The sequence below is a fragment of the Camelus ferus genome, chromosome 1, assembly GCF_009834535.1.
Source record: "Camelus ferus isolate YT-003-E chromosome 1, BCGSAC_Cfer_1.0, whole genome shotgun sequence".
In the NCBI taxonomy this organism is placed as follows: Eukaryota; Metazoa; Chordata; class Mammalia; order Artiodactyla; family Camelidae; genus Camelus; species Camelus ferus.
Genome location: NC_045696.1, coordinates 59,749,041 through 59,764,711, shown reverse-complemented (window position 1 = coordinate 59,764,711; position 15,671 = coordinate 59,749,041). Strand labels below are relative to the sequence as shown.

The 15,671-nt window shown below is 47.3% G+C and overlaps 1 protein-coding gene across 20 annotated transcripts in view; it reads right to left on the bottom strand.

Moving 5' to 3' along the window:
• The window catches only part of KALRN (kalirin RhoGEF kinase), a 616,045-nt gene that overhangs the window by 112,874 nt on the left and 487,500 nt on the right, over positions 1-15,671 (bottom strand). For 3 of the 20 annotated variants that reach the window (XM_032480747.1, XM_032480756.1, XM_032480738.1), the window contains exon 1: positions 1,117-1,388. The exons of 14 other annotated variants lie outside the window; for them this stretch is intronic. In XM_032480747.1, the coding sequence (XP_032336638.1) occupies positions 1,117-1,201 (85 nt within the window). In that variant the 5' untranslated portion in view covers positions 1,202-1,388. Of the gene's footprint in view, positions 1-1,116; positions 1,389-15,671 lie in introns of those variants that run through there. 3 more of the 20 variants (XM_032480766.1, XM_032480786.1, XM_032480776.1) reach the window with 3 other exon arrangements.

Here is a 15,671-nt window from a genome sequence, read left to right as displayed (position 1 = left end):
AGATTTAGTTTTTGCAGCCTTACATCTGCTCAGGATGGAGAATTTGTCAGGGCTATGTGTGTGTGTGTGTGTAGGGGGGCGCACAGAGGATGGCGATCACTTGAATGAAGTTCATTCACCAGGAAGTCCAAGAGAAAATGCCATCAGGACTTTATTAGGCAAGGATGGGTACCGAGACTGGGGCATTATAAATGGGGTTGGAGGCGAGAGACTTAATAGGTTAAATTTTAAAAGGGCAAATGTCAAGTGAGAGCCTGTATTTTCACTTCTAACAACACAGAAACAATCTTCCTCCAAGCTGAGGTGTTAAAGTGACATGAACTGCGTTAGAAACATCTGCTAACTCTGTCTAGGAAGGTTCCAGTTTCCTTTTCAGGAGAGGCTACATACACATTGATAACCTTCTTTCTGCCTTCTCACCACCTTCTCAGCACCTTCTTTTGCAGGCTGATTTAGGGGAAATTAGTTACTTCCTGCAAGTCTCCTCAACGACATTAAAATTAGCAGAATAATTAAATACAGTCCTATTTGGGTACATAGAGAGTTCTTGGTTAATTAATGAGCCAAGCTCCGGCCCAGAGCTGAAAACCCACGCTGGCCTGCCAAAGCCCAGGCGGAGAAAAGCCTGCTCCAGTCCCAAAAGAAAACTGTCACTTGGCAAAAACAGTTCCTGGTGTAGACACAAGTGTCAAACACATTCCTGTAGCTAGGAGTCATCTGTTACCCCCGCGGCTGAGGTTCATATGTAAATGAGGGCAGGAAAGTGTGACTCTGTCACTACAGGGACGCGCACAGCTGAATGCCCTCTCCCCATCCCCCGCATCCGCGCCCCACCCCCCTGCAGGCTGGAGCCCAGACAACCAAAGTCGCTGATAAGTAACCGAGTTCCCAAACTGCCGCTCTGCATCCAAGTCAGAAGCTCCCCGAGAGCGAGCGAACCCGCGTCGCGCGGAGAAAACTGAGATGAGCCGACTTGCCGGCAAACTCCTCGCTCTCGCCGCGCTCCTCGCCCCACCCCCGTTTCCCCCACCCCACGCTCTCCCCGCATCCCTCCCTCGTACTTGGCCGTCCCAGGCTTCGGCTGAAAAGAAGGCGCCTACGCCGACAGCCACTCACCTCCGCACGGGAAACAGCAGCAGCACTTCGCAAAGAGCCACCCCAAAGAGGGACCCCTGGTGTAGGCGCGGTCGCCGCCCTTCATGCTGCCGCGCGGCCCCAGCGCTCCCGCATGGCCCGGGCCGCCAGCAGCGGTGGGAGCGCGGCGGGCAGGCCACCTCGGCGCCGCGGCCCCGAAGCCAGCTGCCACCTCGTCCCTCCCTCCCCGCCGTCCTCTCCAGCACGGCGGCCGCCGCTCAGACTTTCTGGGAGCCGGAGCCACCTTGGGGAGGAGGCGGGGAAGGGCCCGGCGGGGAGGGCGGGACTGGGGCGGAGTTCCAAAGTCCAGCTGTTCGCCCGAGGCCCGCCGGCAGCGTGGCCCAGAGCCTTATGCAACGCGGCTGTGGCTCTGCGCGCAGGGGGAGCGAAGGGAGGACGGTCGCACACAGCCCCCCAACCCCGGCACGAAACAGGTGCTTCTCCTTTAGTGCAGCCTCCTCTCCTCAAAGGCTACCACAGTCAGCTCTGGCTTAAACACACAACCCCACTGAGGCCAAAGAGGTGGGAGAGGAACAGATTTAGAAGGTTCATGACGCTTTTTCCCTAACAGGTTCACCCTCTCCTTCTCCTCAGCCTCCGAACATAGACAGTCCCTCTGTGCTGAAAACACCTTCACCTACCCTTTTCTTTCCTTCTTTTTAATATTTGATGCTAATAATGGTAATAGTGCCTCCCCCTTTTATCAGCTCCAGGATGGAGTGATGTGCAAAAGCACTCCACATTGGAAACCACCAAACTGAAATTCAAAGCTGTTGTGTCCCCTACTAGTTGTTTGAACTTGGGCAAGTCATTTCACTTTTCCGATCTTCAGTTTCCTCATTTAAAAAAACATATAAATAAAGGAAAATGAATTCCTGTATTATATGGTTTCTAAGAGAATTTTCAAAGACATGTCCATGGAAGGAGCTGTTTTAGAGAGACGTTCCAGTTGAGTGAGTGAAACTACAGACACCTTACTCGTAGTGGAAGATTTCCATTCACCCCTCACCTCCACTACTATGCCCATGCGGTCTATCATCCCTTTACTTAAATCCCTGTTTCCTTTTCAAGTCTTTTCCATATTTCAAGGCCAAGCTCATATCCCCACCTGTCCCCCAAGAAGCCCACCTGGACCACATTCAGCTGGACCTTTCCATGAACCACTGTGTTTATCACTCACAAAGCATCTCTCCCATTCCTTTGTGTCCAGATTTAGGAGAAAGTATTGCTGGAAATATACAGCACTTATAAAGTAGAGAGAGCCTATTCATCAGAAGAAAAGGGAAGTTTGTGAGAGGAATAAAAAACAGAAGTTTGATCACTCAATTCCCACCTGGAAGAAAGACAGCCACAGGACAAGATGTTTGGAAGTTACCAAGGTTTGGGGCTTCCTTTCTCAGTCTGACCCATGGTTAGGTTTTGTGCCTTATTTATCTGCATTGCAGCACCTGCCACATGGTTGGGACACAGTAGGTGCTCAGTAAATACAGTAGTACAACTTCACAAGTAACAATACATAGCATTCATTATGCATTTATTTGTGCCAAGCAGTTTCCTAATTGCCTCCTATACATTAGCTCATTTATCCACACCAAAAAGCCTTATAAGAAACTGAATGAATGAATTATGATGAGGCTTTGATGGTTCAACTCTAAAGAGAAACTCTAAGAAAGTTCCTCCCATAGGAACAGCAGAACCTAAAGTCAAAATCTAACTTCTAGGTCTACCACTGCAACCCATGGCCTCTCTTGGCAAGAATTCTCTAAGAATCTCACTGTCGAGCAGGAAATGTGCCCCTGGTGCTCCACATACGAAACAGAGAAACAGAAGTTCAAATTGCTCATGCAGCCCACACCCCAGATTCCTGAATTCACTGATCATCCTGACTATTGTTCAGTCTCATCTTGCCAGCTGGACTTATTGGAGGATCACATTTATCCTGGGTTCTAGCTCTGACCCATGGCAACCAGTACTATTGTCTAGTTCTCTCTTCCACATCCCTAAAGACAACACCCTGTTTGCAGTTCTTGTAAGCCCAGAGCAGAAAATGGCCAGGACCTTCAGCCCTTCTAAAAGTGAACTTGGTTTGCTTGTGATCTACTGCATGGGTGCTGTGATACAAGAGTCAACACTGGGTCTACCCACCCAGTCCACCTCTTTGAATACTTTGGGGGTATTCAGGTAGGAATTCAAAGATGCTTCAAAACTGCTTGAATTGAGTAACCAATTCCCTTTTTACTTAAACCTTCCTCTGGGCCTTTGTGTTCAGGTGACACTGGATCATCTTTCCATCATAATCCTTTGCAAGAGGCTGATGACATCATCTTGCAGAAATGGGCTTGAATTAGATGTCTGATGAAGATCCAGCCCTTACTTCAGAAATCAGAGAAGCAGAAATTATTAGGTATAAAATAAGCTATAAGGATATATTGTACAACATGGGGAATATAGCAAATATTTGATACTATAAATGGAATATAACCTTTAAAAATTGTGAATCACTATATTGTACACCTGTAACTTATATAATATTGTACAACTATACTTCAATTAAAAAAAAGAAACCAGAGTACCAGTAGACCCTAAAGTAGTCTTAGTCTCTATGAAGAGGATCCATTAGGCATGTTTCCATTGGTCCTTATAATCCAGGAATCCATCCTACTCTCAACTTACAGGCATAAAGCCATTAGGAAAACCTGCCCATCTTAAGTTGATATGGTCAGCACATTTTTGGCCATCTAGGAAACTGGCTAGGCATCAATAGCCCAAGAGTCCCACTGCCATCCTCATGTGCCTTCCAGAACGAGACCAGGGATGTCTACAACCTGGCAAGGAGGTCTTGAACACTACTAGGACACTGACTGATTACAGGCAGATTCATTCACTCAGCGAACACTTCTTGTCTCCTATGTGACAGGCTCTGTTCTAGACACTGGGTCCACATTTGCAAACAAACAATCGCAGCCCTTGTGGAGCTAGCCACTAGAACAGACCCAACATGAAGGTGCACATGAAAGGAAAGGGAATCAGTGTTAGAAATCTGACCAAGTTTTGAGTGAAGGGATTTAAGAAAATAAGTGCTTCAGTCCTCTAACCTACAACTCAGCGTTTTAAGGTAACGTCCTCTGGACAATTGAGAGGGAAGGGTAGGGCAATGATTTTTAAACACTGATGCTTATTAGAATTATCAAGGAAGCTCTTCTAATTTTAGACATTAATATTTTTTTAAGGTTCTCTGGGTGTTCCCAGGTTGGAACCAAGTTTAAGAACCATTGATGCCTGGGTCTCCCCCAACCCCCTAATCCTTCTCAAGATTCAGATTAATTTACTTTGGGTGAGGCTGGGCATCAGTGTGCTTTAAAGCTCCCCTGATGTTTGTAACATGCAGCATAGTTTGAGAACCATCGGTGCAGTGCGGCGGTTCTCCAACTTGAGTGTGTATCAGAGTCACCTGGACAGTGAGTTAAACCTCGGGTTACTGGGCCCCGCTCCCAGACTTTGATTCAGTAGGTCTGGGGTGGGGCCTGAGGATTTGCATTTCTGCAAGTTCCCAGGTGATGTTGATGTCATTGGTACAGGAGCCACACTTTGAGAACCACTAGTGTAGTGAATTTCTTCCCATCAGTTTGCAATCTGTGCCCCCTTTTCTGTAATAGAACCTTGATTTTTCTTTGAGGACCCAGGCCTTCTGCATTCTCAGACTATGTTTTTGGTTGACATCCTCCCTCCGTTCACCTTCCACTCCAAGGATGGGCCTGTGACCTGGGTTTGGCCAGTCAGCTACAGGGACTGTGTACAGATTTGACACGTGACTCCGTTTCAGCCAGTGGTCATAAACCGTGAGCCCTTAGCTACAACTACTGGGAAAGCAGCAACCCCTTCCCAAACTTTCAGTTGGTAGAATGTTAACCTAAAGCAGCTGGAGGCCACTTTGCAACAACCATATAGGCAGGCACTGCCTAAGAATAAAGCCAACACGAGGAGAGATGAGATGAGAGAAAGATGTATACTGTGTGTGGGTGAGAGAGAGGTTTGATGATAGCACCTGAATAACTAGATATGCTTTCCCCTCAAAGCTTTATCTATCTCTGGACCTTATCTGAGCCCCCACCCCATGCCAAAGAAACATCTTTTTGCATAAGACAGTTGAATATCTATAGTTTCAGGATTTTCCAACTCCATCCCACCCACTCCCAAAGTTCAGGCTAAGAGCCACTGAGCAATACCTTTAGAGTGTTCCTGACTTCCAGACAGTTAAGTCTGATTCTTTTTTTTGACAGAGTCTGTCTTCACTGATGCCTCCCGTCAGTCTGTCTTACATGAATTAAGCTCTCTACCTACCCCTGTGTCCATTTGATCTCATCTCCATTTCCACAACAGTGAACCCCAAAGAATTCGGGCTGGTCTCAGCCTCCAGACATGCTGGGCCAGGTACACCGCAATGCTGGGCTTGGTACCACGGCTAGTGCCCTCTCCCAAGCTAGTCACGGGCGTCAAGAACACTAGGCTGTAACCTCAGGCATCTGCCCTTTTCATGGACAGATATATGTCCGATTTTTTCCTTTAGACTTATTCTCTTCAGATTTACAGGAACAGAGTTTTAAAAAATCACAGTGTTTATCCACATTTCTTAGGGAGAGCTCAGCCCAGAGACAGAAGAAATGGCATCTGAGCCCCAGGGCAGGCCTAGAGATTCCTGTGAGAACCTTCTTCCAGTGACAGGTACAGCGCACACCTCCTACAGAACATGTCCAGAGAGGCTCCGTGAGGGCTGTGGGCGTGGTTTCTGGTGAGTGTGGGGGACAGGCCTGCCCTTCTCAGCCCCACCCCAACCAGTCACTTACCTGCCTTTCCTTCCAGCAGAGAATCTGGCTTCAGCAGCCACTCTCAGATTCGGATCCAGAGTCCTATCTAGAGTTTTCACAAAGTTCTGTACGTGACCCAGGTGTAAAGTCAGGGCCAAGGACCGCTGGCCTTGAGCCTCGGGGATTACTTCCCGCGTGGTAGATACAGACACAGATGTTTTCACTCACTCCAACTCTGACAGCGGTCCCTTGACTCATTCTCCCACTGCCTGCTATGCTCTCCAGTTACTAACCACACACTCCTGAGCTCATCTTCCTTGTGTAGGTTTCTGACCTGTGAACTGCCTGATGGCTGATACAGAGTGGTTGATAATTTTCCCCCAATTCTCCAGTCCTGGCCTCCACGTGTGACTGTGGCTTAAAACTCTAAGGTTCTTGCCAGGTACTGATCATTTATTCAACAAAGAATTGGTTTTTTGGGGGGAGAAGGGTGGGAAGGATCAGACTGGGAGTTCGAAATTTGTAGATACTGACAGGTATACATAGAATAGATAAACAAGTTTATACTGTATAGCACAGGGAACTATATACAAGATCTTGTGGTAGCTCACGGTGAAAAAGTATGCAACAATGAATGTATGTATGTTCATGTATGACTGAAAAATTGTGCTCTACACTGGAATTTGACACAACATTGTAAAATGACTATTGCTCAATTAAAAAAAAAAGAATTGGTTTTTTGAATATCTAGTACCTGCAAGTCACTAAGTTAACCTGTATATGGGAATTTATATGGGAAACTGATACGAGAAATATAAATCAAATAAAACGTGTTCCCTGAGCAAAGACAAAGGAAAGCAGGGTGAGTTCTGGAAAAGCAGCTAGTTCAATTTTTTTTTTTTTTTGGCAGAAAAAAGAAACTGGGGACAGAATGGGACTGGACATAAAGTAGAAGTTACATCTTTATGTGAAGATGAGGAACTGAGATAACAATTATCAGTGACTAGAAACACTTAAAATTAAAAAGAAAGGAGGTATATTGTAGATTGCTTCTGTATTTAATTTGAACTCCAAATATGTCTTTCAAAATTGTGTCATGTCCATGTCCAACAACCATTCCCGGGTAATTTGCTTTATTTTATAGTTATGTCTACAGAAAAAGCATGGTTGCCAGCATTATGCACAGTAATCTCTTCTCATCTTTCCTGTCTAGTGTGGGCTAACCACTGTACCACTGCTGGCCCTGTGGGTGCCTCCATCCACCTAGTGACAGCTCCCAGACTCCAAGGACTAAACCTCCACTGAGCTCGTCCGATCCATTTTCAACTATGCCCTGTAAGCGTGTCCCTCTGTCCCTCTGTGCCTGCCCACCTGACACCTGTCTGCCTCCTTATGGCTGTCTCACTTAGGCTCAAAGTTAAGCCCGAGTTCACCCTGCCAGTCACCCTCTGTTTTTCAGGAAGGAAATATCACCGATCACCCTCTGGTCTGAACCAAGCCCCAGGTGAGGGTGGTCCAGGCGATGGTGAGAAGACCATGGGGTTTCACAAAGGACCCAGGGGTCTCCCCCGAACAGCCAGTGTGCACATGCACTTCTGGGGGACAGTGAGGTGGAGCTGCAGGCAGCCAGGACGGGTTCCTGGAGATCCAAGCTCAGGAGGAGACAAGCTATTTATCAATAAATAGCTGCAGCTGAAGTTGCTACAAACAAACCACTCCAGGTTTTATCTACTTCCAGAAACGTTCACTTCTAAGTAGGTCAAAGCGTTCCCAAAGTAGGGCAGTGAGAAGTGCTAGTCTATCACTCTGACTGAGTTCCAATTTGGGAAGTCTTTCCACTTCTAAGTGTCCACTACAAGGGATGGTATTTTCATCCTAACGGTCAATGCCACCTTCCCTCCCACAGGCAGAAGTAGCAGCTGTCTCACAGCATGTAGATTCATGGGGTGCGATGAAGCAGTTTCTGATACCTTAAATGCAAAGTGGATTTTGCCTTGATGTAACTCAGGTCAGTTTATAGAAGATTTCAATACTAGGAGGGATGTAGAAGATGCTGCCCATCCTTGTATTTCTGTATTTTCAACCATTCCAAATAAATGAGGGGTGCTTAGCCCTTGTGTCCCCAGAGAAGACTTCCCAGGAAGCAGGATTTCAAAGACTCTCTCAGTCAGAACTCCTAGCATTGGAACATTGTTTCTCGTTCCCATTCCCTCCTGCTAAAGCTTTCACCAGTTTCCTCTACGATTCTTCAGGAATGGAGGACACACGGAGCCTGGTCCTTCACACATAAACTCTCTTAGGGGTCCTTGATACTTGGTCCTTCTTCCCTCCCCCTGCTCCCTCCCTCCCTCCCTTCCTGTAAATATTTACTGAGAACTTCTTACATGCCAGTCGCTGCTCTAGACACCAGGGATAGAGTAATGAACAAAATAGACAAAATCCCTGCACTTGTAGGGGGAATCTCGGGGGCAGTGGGAGGAAGAGACAATAAACATTGATAAATATGTCAGGTAGTGACATAATTGCAATGAGGGAGAGTAAAACAGGGACGTGGGTTTACAGTGTGATGGTAGAGGGTGGGAGTGAGGGGAGACCTCTCTAGTTAGATAACATTCAAGCAGAGACATGGAGGAAGTGTGGTGGCACGCTGTCCAGGTATAAGAGGACCTGGGGTATCCAGAATGTTCCAGCAGAGGGAACACAAGGTTTGAGTGCTAGGTGGGAGAGTGCGTGGCTCAACTGGGGAAGAGCTCCGTGAGGCAGGATGGCCAGGAGGTGGCAGCATGTGGTAGGAAGTATGAACCCTCCCCACAGATGTCCACACCCTAATCCCCAGAAACTGCAAATATGTTACCTTACACGGCAGAAGGGACTTTGCAGATGTGATTAAGTTAAGGACCCTGCAATGGGGAGGGTATCCTGGATCATCCAGGTGAGCACAATGTAATCCCATGAGTCCTTAGGAGCAGAGAACCTTTCCTGCTGTGGTCAGAGGGAGATGTGACTTTGGAAGAGGGATCAGAGAGGTACCACATTGCTGGCTTTGAAGATGGAGGAAGGCACTGCAAGCCAAAGAATGCAGGTGGCCTTGGGAAGATGGAAAAGGTGAGGGAGCAGCCTCTTCCCTAAAGCCTCCAGAAGGAACACAGGGCTTCTGACTGCAGTTTCAATCCTACAGGGGTCCTGGAGGAGGGGGAGTTGTTTTCAAGGTTCAAGGGACACAGAGGAGGGCACTGAGGCAAGGGGGTTCCTGACCACTGTGTTTGGCCAAGTAGCATCACAACCCCGTTGCTTAAAGCACCTTGGGCCGAAGCAACGGCTGCTCCTCAACACCTTTAAGATACTTTCACCTCTGACCCTCCCTGAGCAGACAGGGTGGGCGCATCCCCAGCCCTTGGACCACTACTGCTCCACCTCTGCTTCCCAAGCACATTCAATGCATGTCATTTCTAGGTCCCCAGCTTTTGGAGGGGGAAAGTGGTTTCGGCTTAGCTAGCTCGACTAAGAGACTCACATCATCTTCTCTGTAGGGAACGCTCTGTTTTCTGGGATGACCCCCTCTCCATCATCCATCTCCAGCTTCTCCTCAGCAAGCACAATCAGGGCAGCCTGTCCTCTCTGGGACTGAATCCGAGGCTCAAATTTGAGCTCAGCTCCATCAGCTCTGAGCTGGCTCATAGGCTCCGAGGAGCAAAGACGCTCTTCAAGCTTCACCCTCTCTCCCCTCTGGATGATAAGAGGCACCATCCTCATGTGGGAGTCACAGAGTTACACCAGGATGCACAAGAACATGCTGCTGAAACAGGCATCTGGCATAAGCCAGGTGTCAGCAGGCTGGCTACAAAAAGGAGGGCAGGCTCTCTGGGGAGGGTCCCAGAGAGATCAGTTCTTTCTCTTGACAGCTCGTTTCTTCCTGCTTCAGTTCTCCTTGGAGGCAGCACCACACTGGCCTGACATGTTCCTATTTGAGGTTTCACTTCTGAGCCCTTTGATATCCTAAGTAATATCAGATGGATAGGAGCCAGTCACAGGCAGGAGATCACACCCAGAACAAAGCAGGCTTGGGGCAATTTCTAACTGTCTTTACTGCTCCCTTGGTCTTAAAAGGAAAAAATAAATAAATAAAAGGGAAGAGTGTGGACTGGATGGCATCTACATCTCCCTCTTCCTGAAACTGTATCCTGGGAGGACTCCCAGACTGTTTGTTGGTCAGTAACTTAGTAACTATTGAGCCATTTCTGGCCGATCCTAACACAGACAGGTAAGTGGAAAAATTTCAGTTAAGAATAAAATAAGGCCATTTTCACAAAATTCCCCTTTGTCCTTCTCTTCTTTGAATTGAGGAAGGACACATTTATGCCCACCTAAGCACTCAATATCTCAGCACAGTCCTCCATCACATAGGTCAGCCCATCTCTGTGGTGGGGTCCGAATGTTACCCACCTTCCATGAGCAGAGTTAATCACTGAAAGGGCACTGAGAGGTACAAGCCAGGGAAAAACTTGAATTTTCAGCTCAAATAAATCATATATTATTTCCACCCTCTGGGTAGAAGGCAAAAGAAAGAAGAGAGGAGGAAACCATCATATCTTGGGAAGTCACAGAGCCAGATGGACCTACTCCTGGAAGACTGCAGAGAGGACCTGGGGTAGGCCAGGAACAGGAGCTGAGGGAATGGGGAGAGCGCAGACTAGGGACAATGTCAGGCCTTTGCAAAATCTATGGATGAAACTAGAAACAGAACCTTGACCCCTTGAGCAGCACTGGAGAGGATTCAGGCTCATCCCTATAGAGGTATCAGAGCTGGGACAAAGGGCAGGCGGGGAAATTAACAGTAACTGACTGTCTCTAGTGCGGTACACGCAGACCAGAAGTCAAACCCAAGGGACGTCAGCACTATTGCTCATTTTATAGATTTTAAGCATCTTGTCCAAGGTTATCAACTAGTCAGTGGTTGGGCTGGGATTCACACCCAGGCCTTCCACCCCAAGACTCTTAGTTACTCCACGCCTCTCACCATCTCATCGTGTGGCCTCATGCATAGCAGGGTCACTTTTGTCTTATTCTCAACCATTAGCCTGTGCACATAACAAAAAGACCAACTTCACAGTTTAAAAACACTTTCACTTAACAGTGTTGCCTCTGAGCCTCCCAGTAACTCTGAGAGAGAGAGATTTTTATCAGCTTCCCTCAGAGATGCAGAAACTTAAGACAAAGTGATTTTTCTACTTGTGCCAAACCCCATCCTCTTCCCGGCCCATATGACTTCCTGAGTACCAAACCCTCCCCTGGTTTCTCAAAGATTAGCAAGTACACTTCCAAGGAAAAGATAGACTGATTGTAACTCCTTAGGTTGAATCATTTAAAATTGCTGGTATTCAGCCATTTTTGACTACAAAAATGGTAATTCATGTGGTTCAACCTAATAAATTGGACTTCAAAGTGAAGATGTTTATGCTATGCTTGGATGGATTAAACATCAGACACTCAGGTTTATCACTTTAGGTTACTAAGGGTACTTGCCTGATTTGGATAGAGAGAAAAAAAAAGCACACATTTTTAGAACTGGGAGGGATCCTAGAGGTAAATCAGGAAGATACGGATGAAAGGTAATAAAGGTGCTATTTTAGAACAAGCAACATAATGAAAAACTATAGGGAATAACCAGGGAAAGAGAGCGGCCTGTGGAGAGCCTCAGAGTGGAAGGCAGTTACCACTATGCCCTGAGCCCAGAGAAAAGGGGACAAGATCAGAGGTGTGTGCGTGAGAGGCCAGGCACCAATGTACAGGGTTAAGCCTGGAACTTCCTAAATTCAAGGACGACTTTAAAACCACACATCTGAACAATCACCTGAAACAAGGCAGGATTGTTGAATTCAATCCAAAATGTTTTGTTCTGCTCTAAGGATTTAATGAAGCTGTATGGAGGAATTGCTGGGCTCTTATTAAATTGTCCTTTAGGAAAGAAGGATCTATCATTTTAGATGCAAATCGAGTTACTTTGCTCTTGATAAAGATCAGAAGGAGATGGAGAATGAGAATCAGGACTGGTGGGTTTCAAGTGGGGGACTGAGGAGGGGAGAACAGGAGGAGGGATGAGCAGGAAGTATTGGAATTTCAGGACTAAATAAGAGGAATTTTCTAACCATCAGAATTGCACTAAAATGCAACAGGCATCCTCTAAAAGTAATAGCTCCCCATCCCTGGGAGTGCTCAAGTGTTGCTTGGCTGGTCACCCAAAAGAGACATTTTAGAAGAGGGTCCCTATATTAGGGGAGAGAGTGAACCACAAGACTTTCGAGATGCTTTTCAATTCTAAGATTCCAAGAACCCATAAAATTCAATGTTATGAAGTGAAATGAATCTAATCAAGGACCAATTTTATTCGGTTATAAAAAGAGAAAGTTTTAATTCTAACCTTTGATAATTTTGAAAAATGACTAGGAACTACTTTCAGAGTCTCTACAAATACATCTTCATCTATCTTAAAATGCATTTTTCTTCAAGAAGTATTAGCACTCAACTTAATTACAGTTCTCATTCAAATGCATTATTTTTTGGTTTTAGTTATCCTTATCCAACAGTGATTTTAAAGAACAACCTTGACACTATTCTTCATTGCAAACATACCATTCAGTTACATTACTCTTAAATAAAATTTTGTAGGCTGGCGTGGAAACCTATTCCTAACTCATTCATTACACTTCCATGTATAATTTTGTTCTTCGAGGGAGTGAGTTCTGCATTTCAAAGTGGCTACCTCACAGCTGGCCAATTACAGATGTGGTCCACCACAGATGGAGTAGGAGTGGAGACCAGCAAGCTGTAGTTTTAACATGTCACTTCATACCTGAAAGCCTATGTTTTGGGAATATTCATCCTTCAACTATTTTTTTTTTCCAGCTTCCCATGGTAAAGCCTCATGTTTGATGCCACGGAGTAAACTAAAAACCTGAGGGTTTCATTGCTGATTGGTTACTCCTAATGCAGAATTACTAAAAAGAGAGAGAGACCTGTAGTGAACTCTCTGGAGTCAGTAGGCAGGAGGAGACTTTAAGTGTCTGGATTTGATAGCAGAGGAGATAGGAAAGGCACATTTTGGCTCCTGGAAGCAGAAAGTGCAGGGAGTTCCCATCCTTCAGCAAATCTGTGGGACCGGCTGGACCAGCTCCCAGGGTTGGCTGGCCCCTATCAGAGCTGGACCCCATTCAGCCTGCTATCCAGCATGCTGCTCAGAGCCATTCTGCTCCAGCCAGGGACACCAGGCTCTTTCTAGTGAGTAAAGCACCCACAGGATGAAAGGCCCAGGAGGGAGAGCCCGGAGACCGGTCCCACGCCTCCCGGAAGCCCAGGAGCAGGCGGCCTGCAGAGCTGTGGGTCGAGGAGGCGGGAGCCCCAAGTCCTCTCCAGCTCTGCCACCAACTCTCCCCAGGGCTCTGGGGAAGTCACCTTGCTTTCCTGGGCCCAAAGGGGCCCCTGTAAGAGAGGAAACTGCCTAGTGCAGTGGTTCTCAGCTCTGCCGTCCCTGGGATTCACCTGAGGAGCATTTAAAATACCTGGGCCCTCGGGCCCACTCGGGAAATTCCAATTCCTCACATTCCAGGTGGGGTCTGGGCCTTGTCATTTGGTAACACTTCCAGATGATTCTAGGCAGTGGGGTTGAGAACCCTGGTAGAGTGGTTCTCTACCCTCCCCCTTCGGTGCTGACATTTGGGGTTCTGGGCCTCTGTTTCTGGGGGTGGCAGTCGTGGCCTGAGCACTCACATGGAATTCAGCAGATCATACAGAAACTTCCCTGCTTCTCACAGCCCGGAGGAGCACTGGCCTGATGGTCTCTCGAAGGTTAAGAGGACCAGCTGCCTTCTAAGGATGGAAAAAGAACTGGATTCTGACTTCCAGTAAGACTTATCCTCTCCCACAACCCCCAGAAGAACGTTTAGGAATTCTCAGTCCCGTTGGGAATAACTTAGAAGGTGGAGCTCCCGCCAGAGACAAATCACCCTGACAGAAGAGCAGGCCAGGTGGCCAGCGGCTGCCAGCTGGATGGGAGGGGGAACAGCTTAAGGAATTTCTGCTAAGAGGCCAGCACTCCAGACAGAGAGAGGGAGGGGATTTTCCAAGTTGGGGCACATTCTTCCAGATGAGGCCTTGTTGGGGCCATAAGGATGCTCCACGGAGAACAGAGACTTAAGCCTGACTGCTGGGAGTCGGGCACCTGTATGTCCTGAGCCCAAAGAGATGAGAGGGCAGAAAGAGCTCGGAGGTTGCCATTATAAGGCCCAGCTTAATCAGCCTAGGCTTGGAGAGAGCAAACAGCCTGCAAACAGGAAGAGCCAAGGAAATGGGGGGGGGGGGGGGACTGGAGGTGGTGCCTGTAAGAAGCCACGATGGCGGCAAGGTTAGCTGGAAAGTTCTGTGACACCCTCCCTGCTTTCTCTCCTGCCTCTATTTTGCATCCATCATCCTCAGCTCCCTCCCACTGGAGTTCTTACCCTGAGTGCCTCCATCTCCCACCTCTGGATCACAGACCACTCTGACTCTGCATCTTGGTTGTGGGTTTGCTACTGCCACACATATTATGTACACATAGGGGTGGCTGAGCCAGGACAGGGAGGGGATGCACCCAGCCAGAGATTAGGGAGGCCAAGCCTGGGGCAAGAAATTTCAGGTCTTCCCTTGATGCAAAAGTCCTTACTGATGGACTTCCCCACACTTGGAGGTGTATGACCAGTTAGCCTTTCCCAGAAAATAAATTGCTGTCCTTGGTTTTGTCTCTGGAGATGGGGTTTTGTCTCTAGACTGGACTCGTGGGAGTCTATAGTTATGTCACTGAATAATCTATGATAAGTGATACAATAACTGTAACTTATGACAACTAAGATGTGCTGAGTGCCAGGAGCTTTTTTTTTTTTTTTTTTTTTTAAGATGTGCTGAGTGCCAGGAGCTGTTGTTGTTTTTTTGTTCTAATTAGGTTTATTTATTTTTAGAGGAGGTACTACGGATTGAACCCAGGGCCTCGTGCATGCTAAGCATGTGCTCTACCACTGAGCTGTACCTTCCCCCTGCCAGGCAATGTTCTAAGTGTTTTGTATATTTTATCTCATTTCACCCACACAAGTCTAACCTCTCTGTGCCCCAGTTTCCCCCTTGGTGAGACTTCAGACAACCATACACCCCAGTTCCTCTGCTTTTCCCTTCCCTGGCACCACGAGCTTCTCTGGTGGCTACTTCAAAGGGCCGAGGGGCTGCACCTGCAATTTCAAATTCCACACAACTTCCTGACACAATTCTTCCGTAGTCTTCAGAGAAAAGGGGGCTGGGTGAGGGGGAGCACAGAGTGTGGCTGTGTGTGTGGAGGATGGAGAATCAGGTTTTAGTTGCTATTCTCCAGGTGAAAAAAGCCCCAAGGCCCATGGAAGAGCAGGGCAGCACCAATAATGCAGCCTGCTAGCGCCACCTCGTGGAGGGAAGGAGGAAGTTAGACTTTGGAGATGAAACATGGAATTCCAGAAACGAAAACATTTCACAATTAGTCCCTAGTAGCAACAGGTCTCCATGGCAACTCTTATCCCTGCCTCCCGACGGAATCAGGTCCCTCCCTCTTGCCATTCCATAAATACCCGGCACAGGTCTGCATGGAAACTCTGATGTAGTTACCAAAAGAAGCTCAGAACTAAGAGAACTCTGTGTCTACCGCTCTCTGGGCCTCAGTTTCCTCAGTGTAAAATGAGT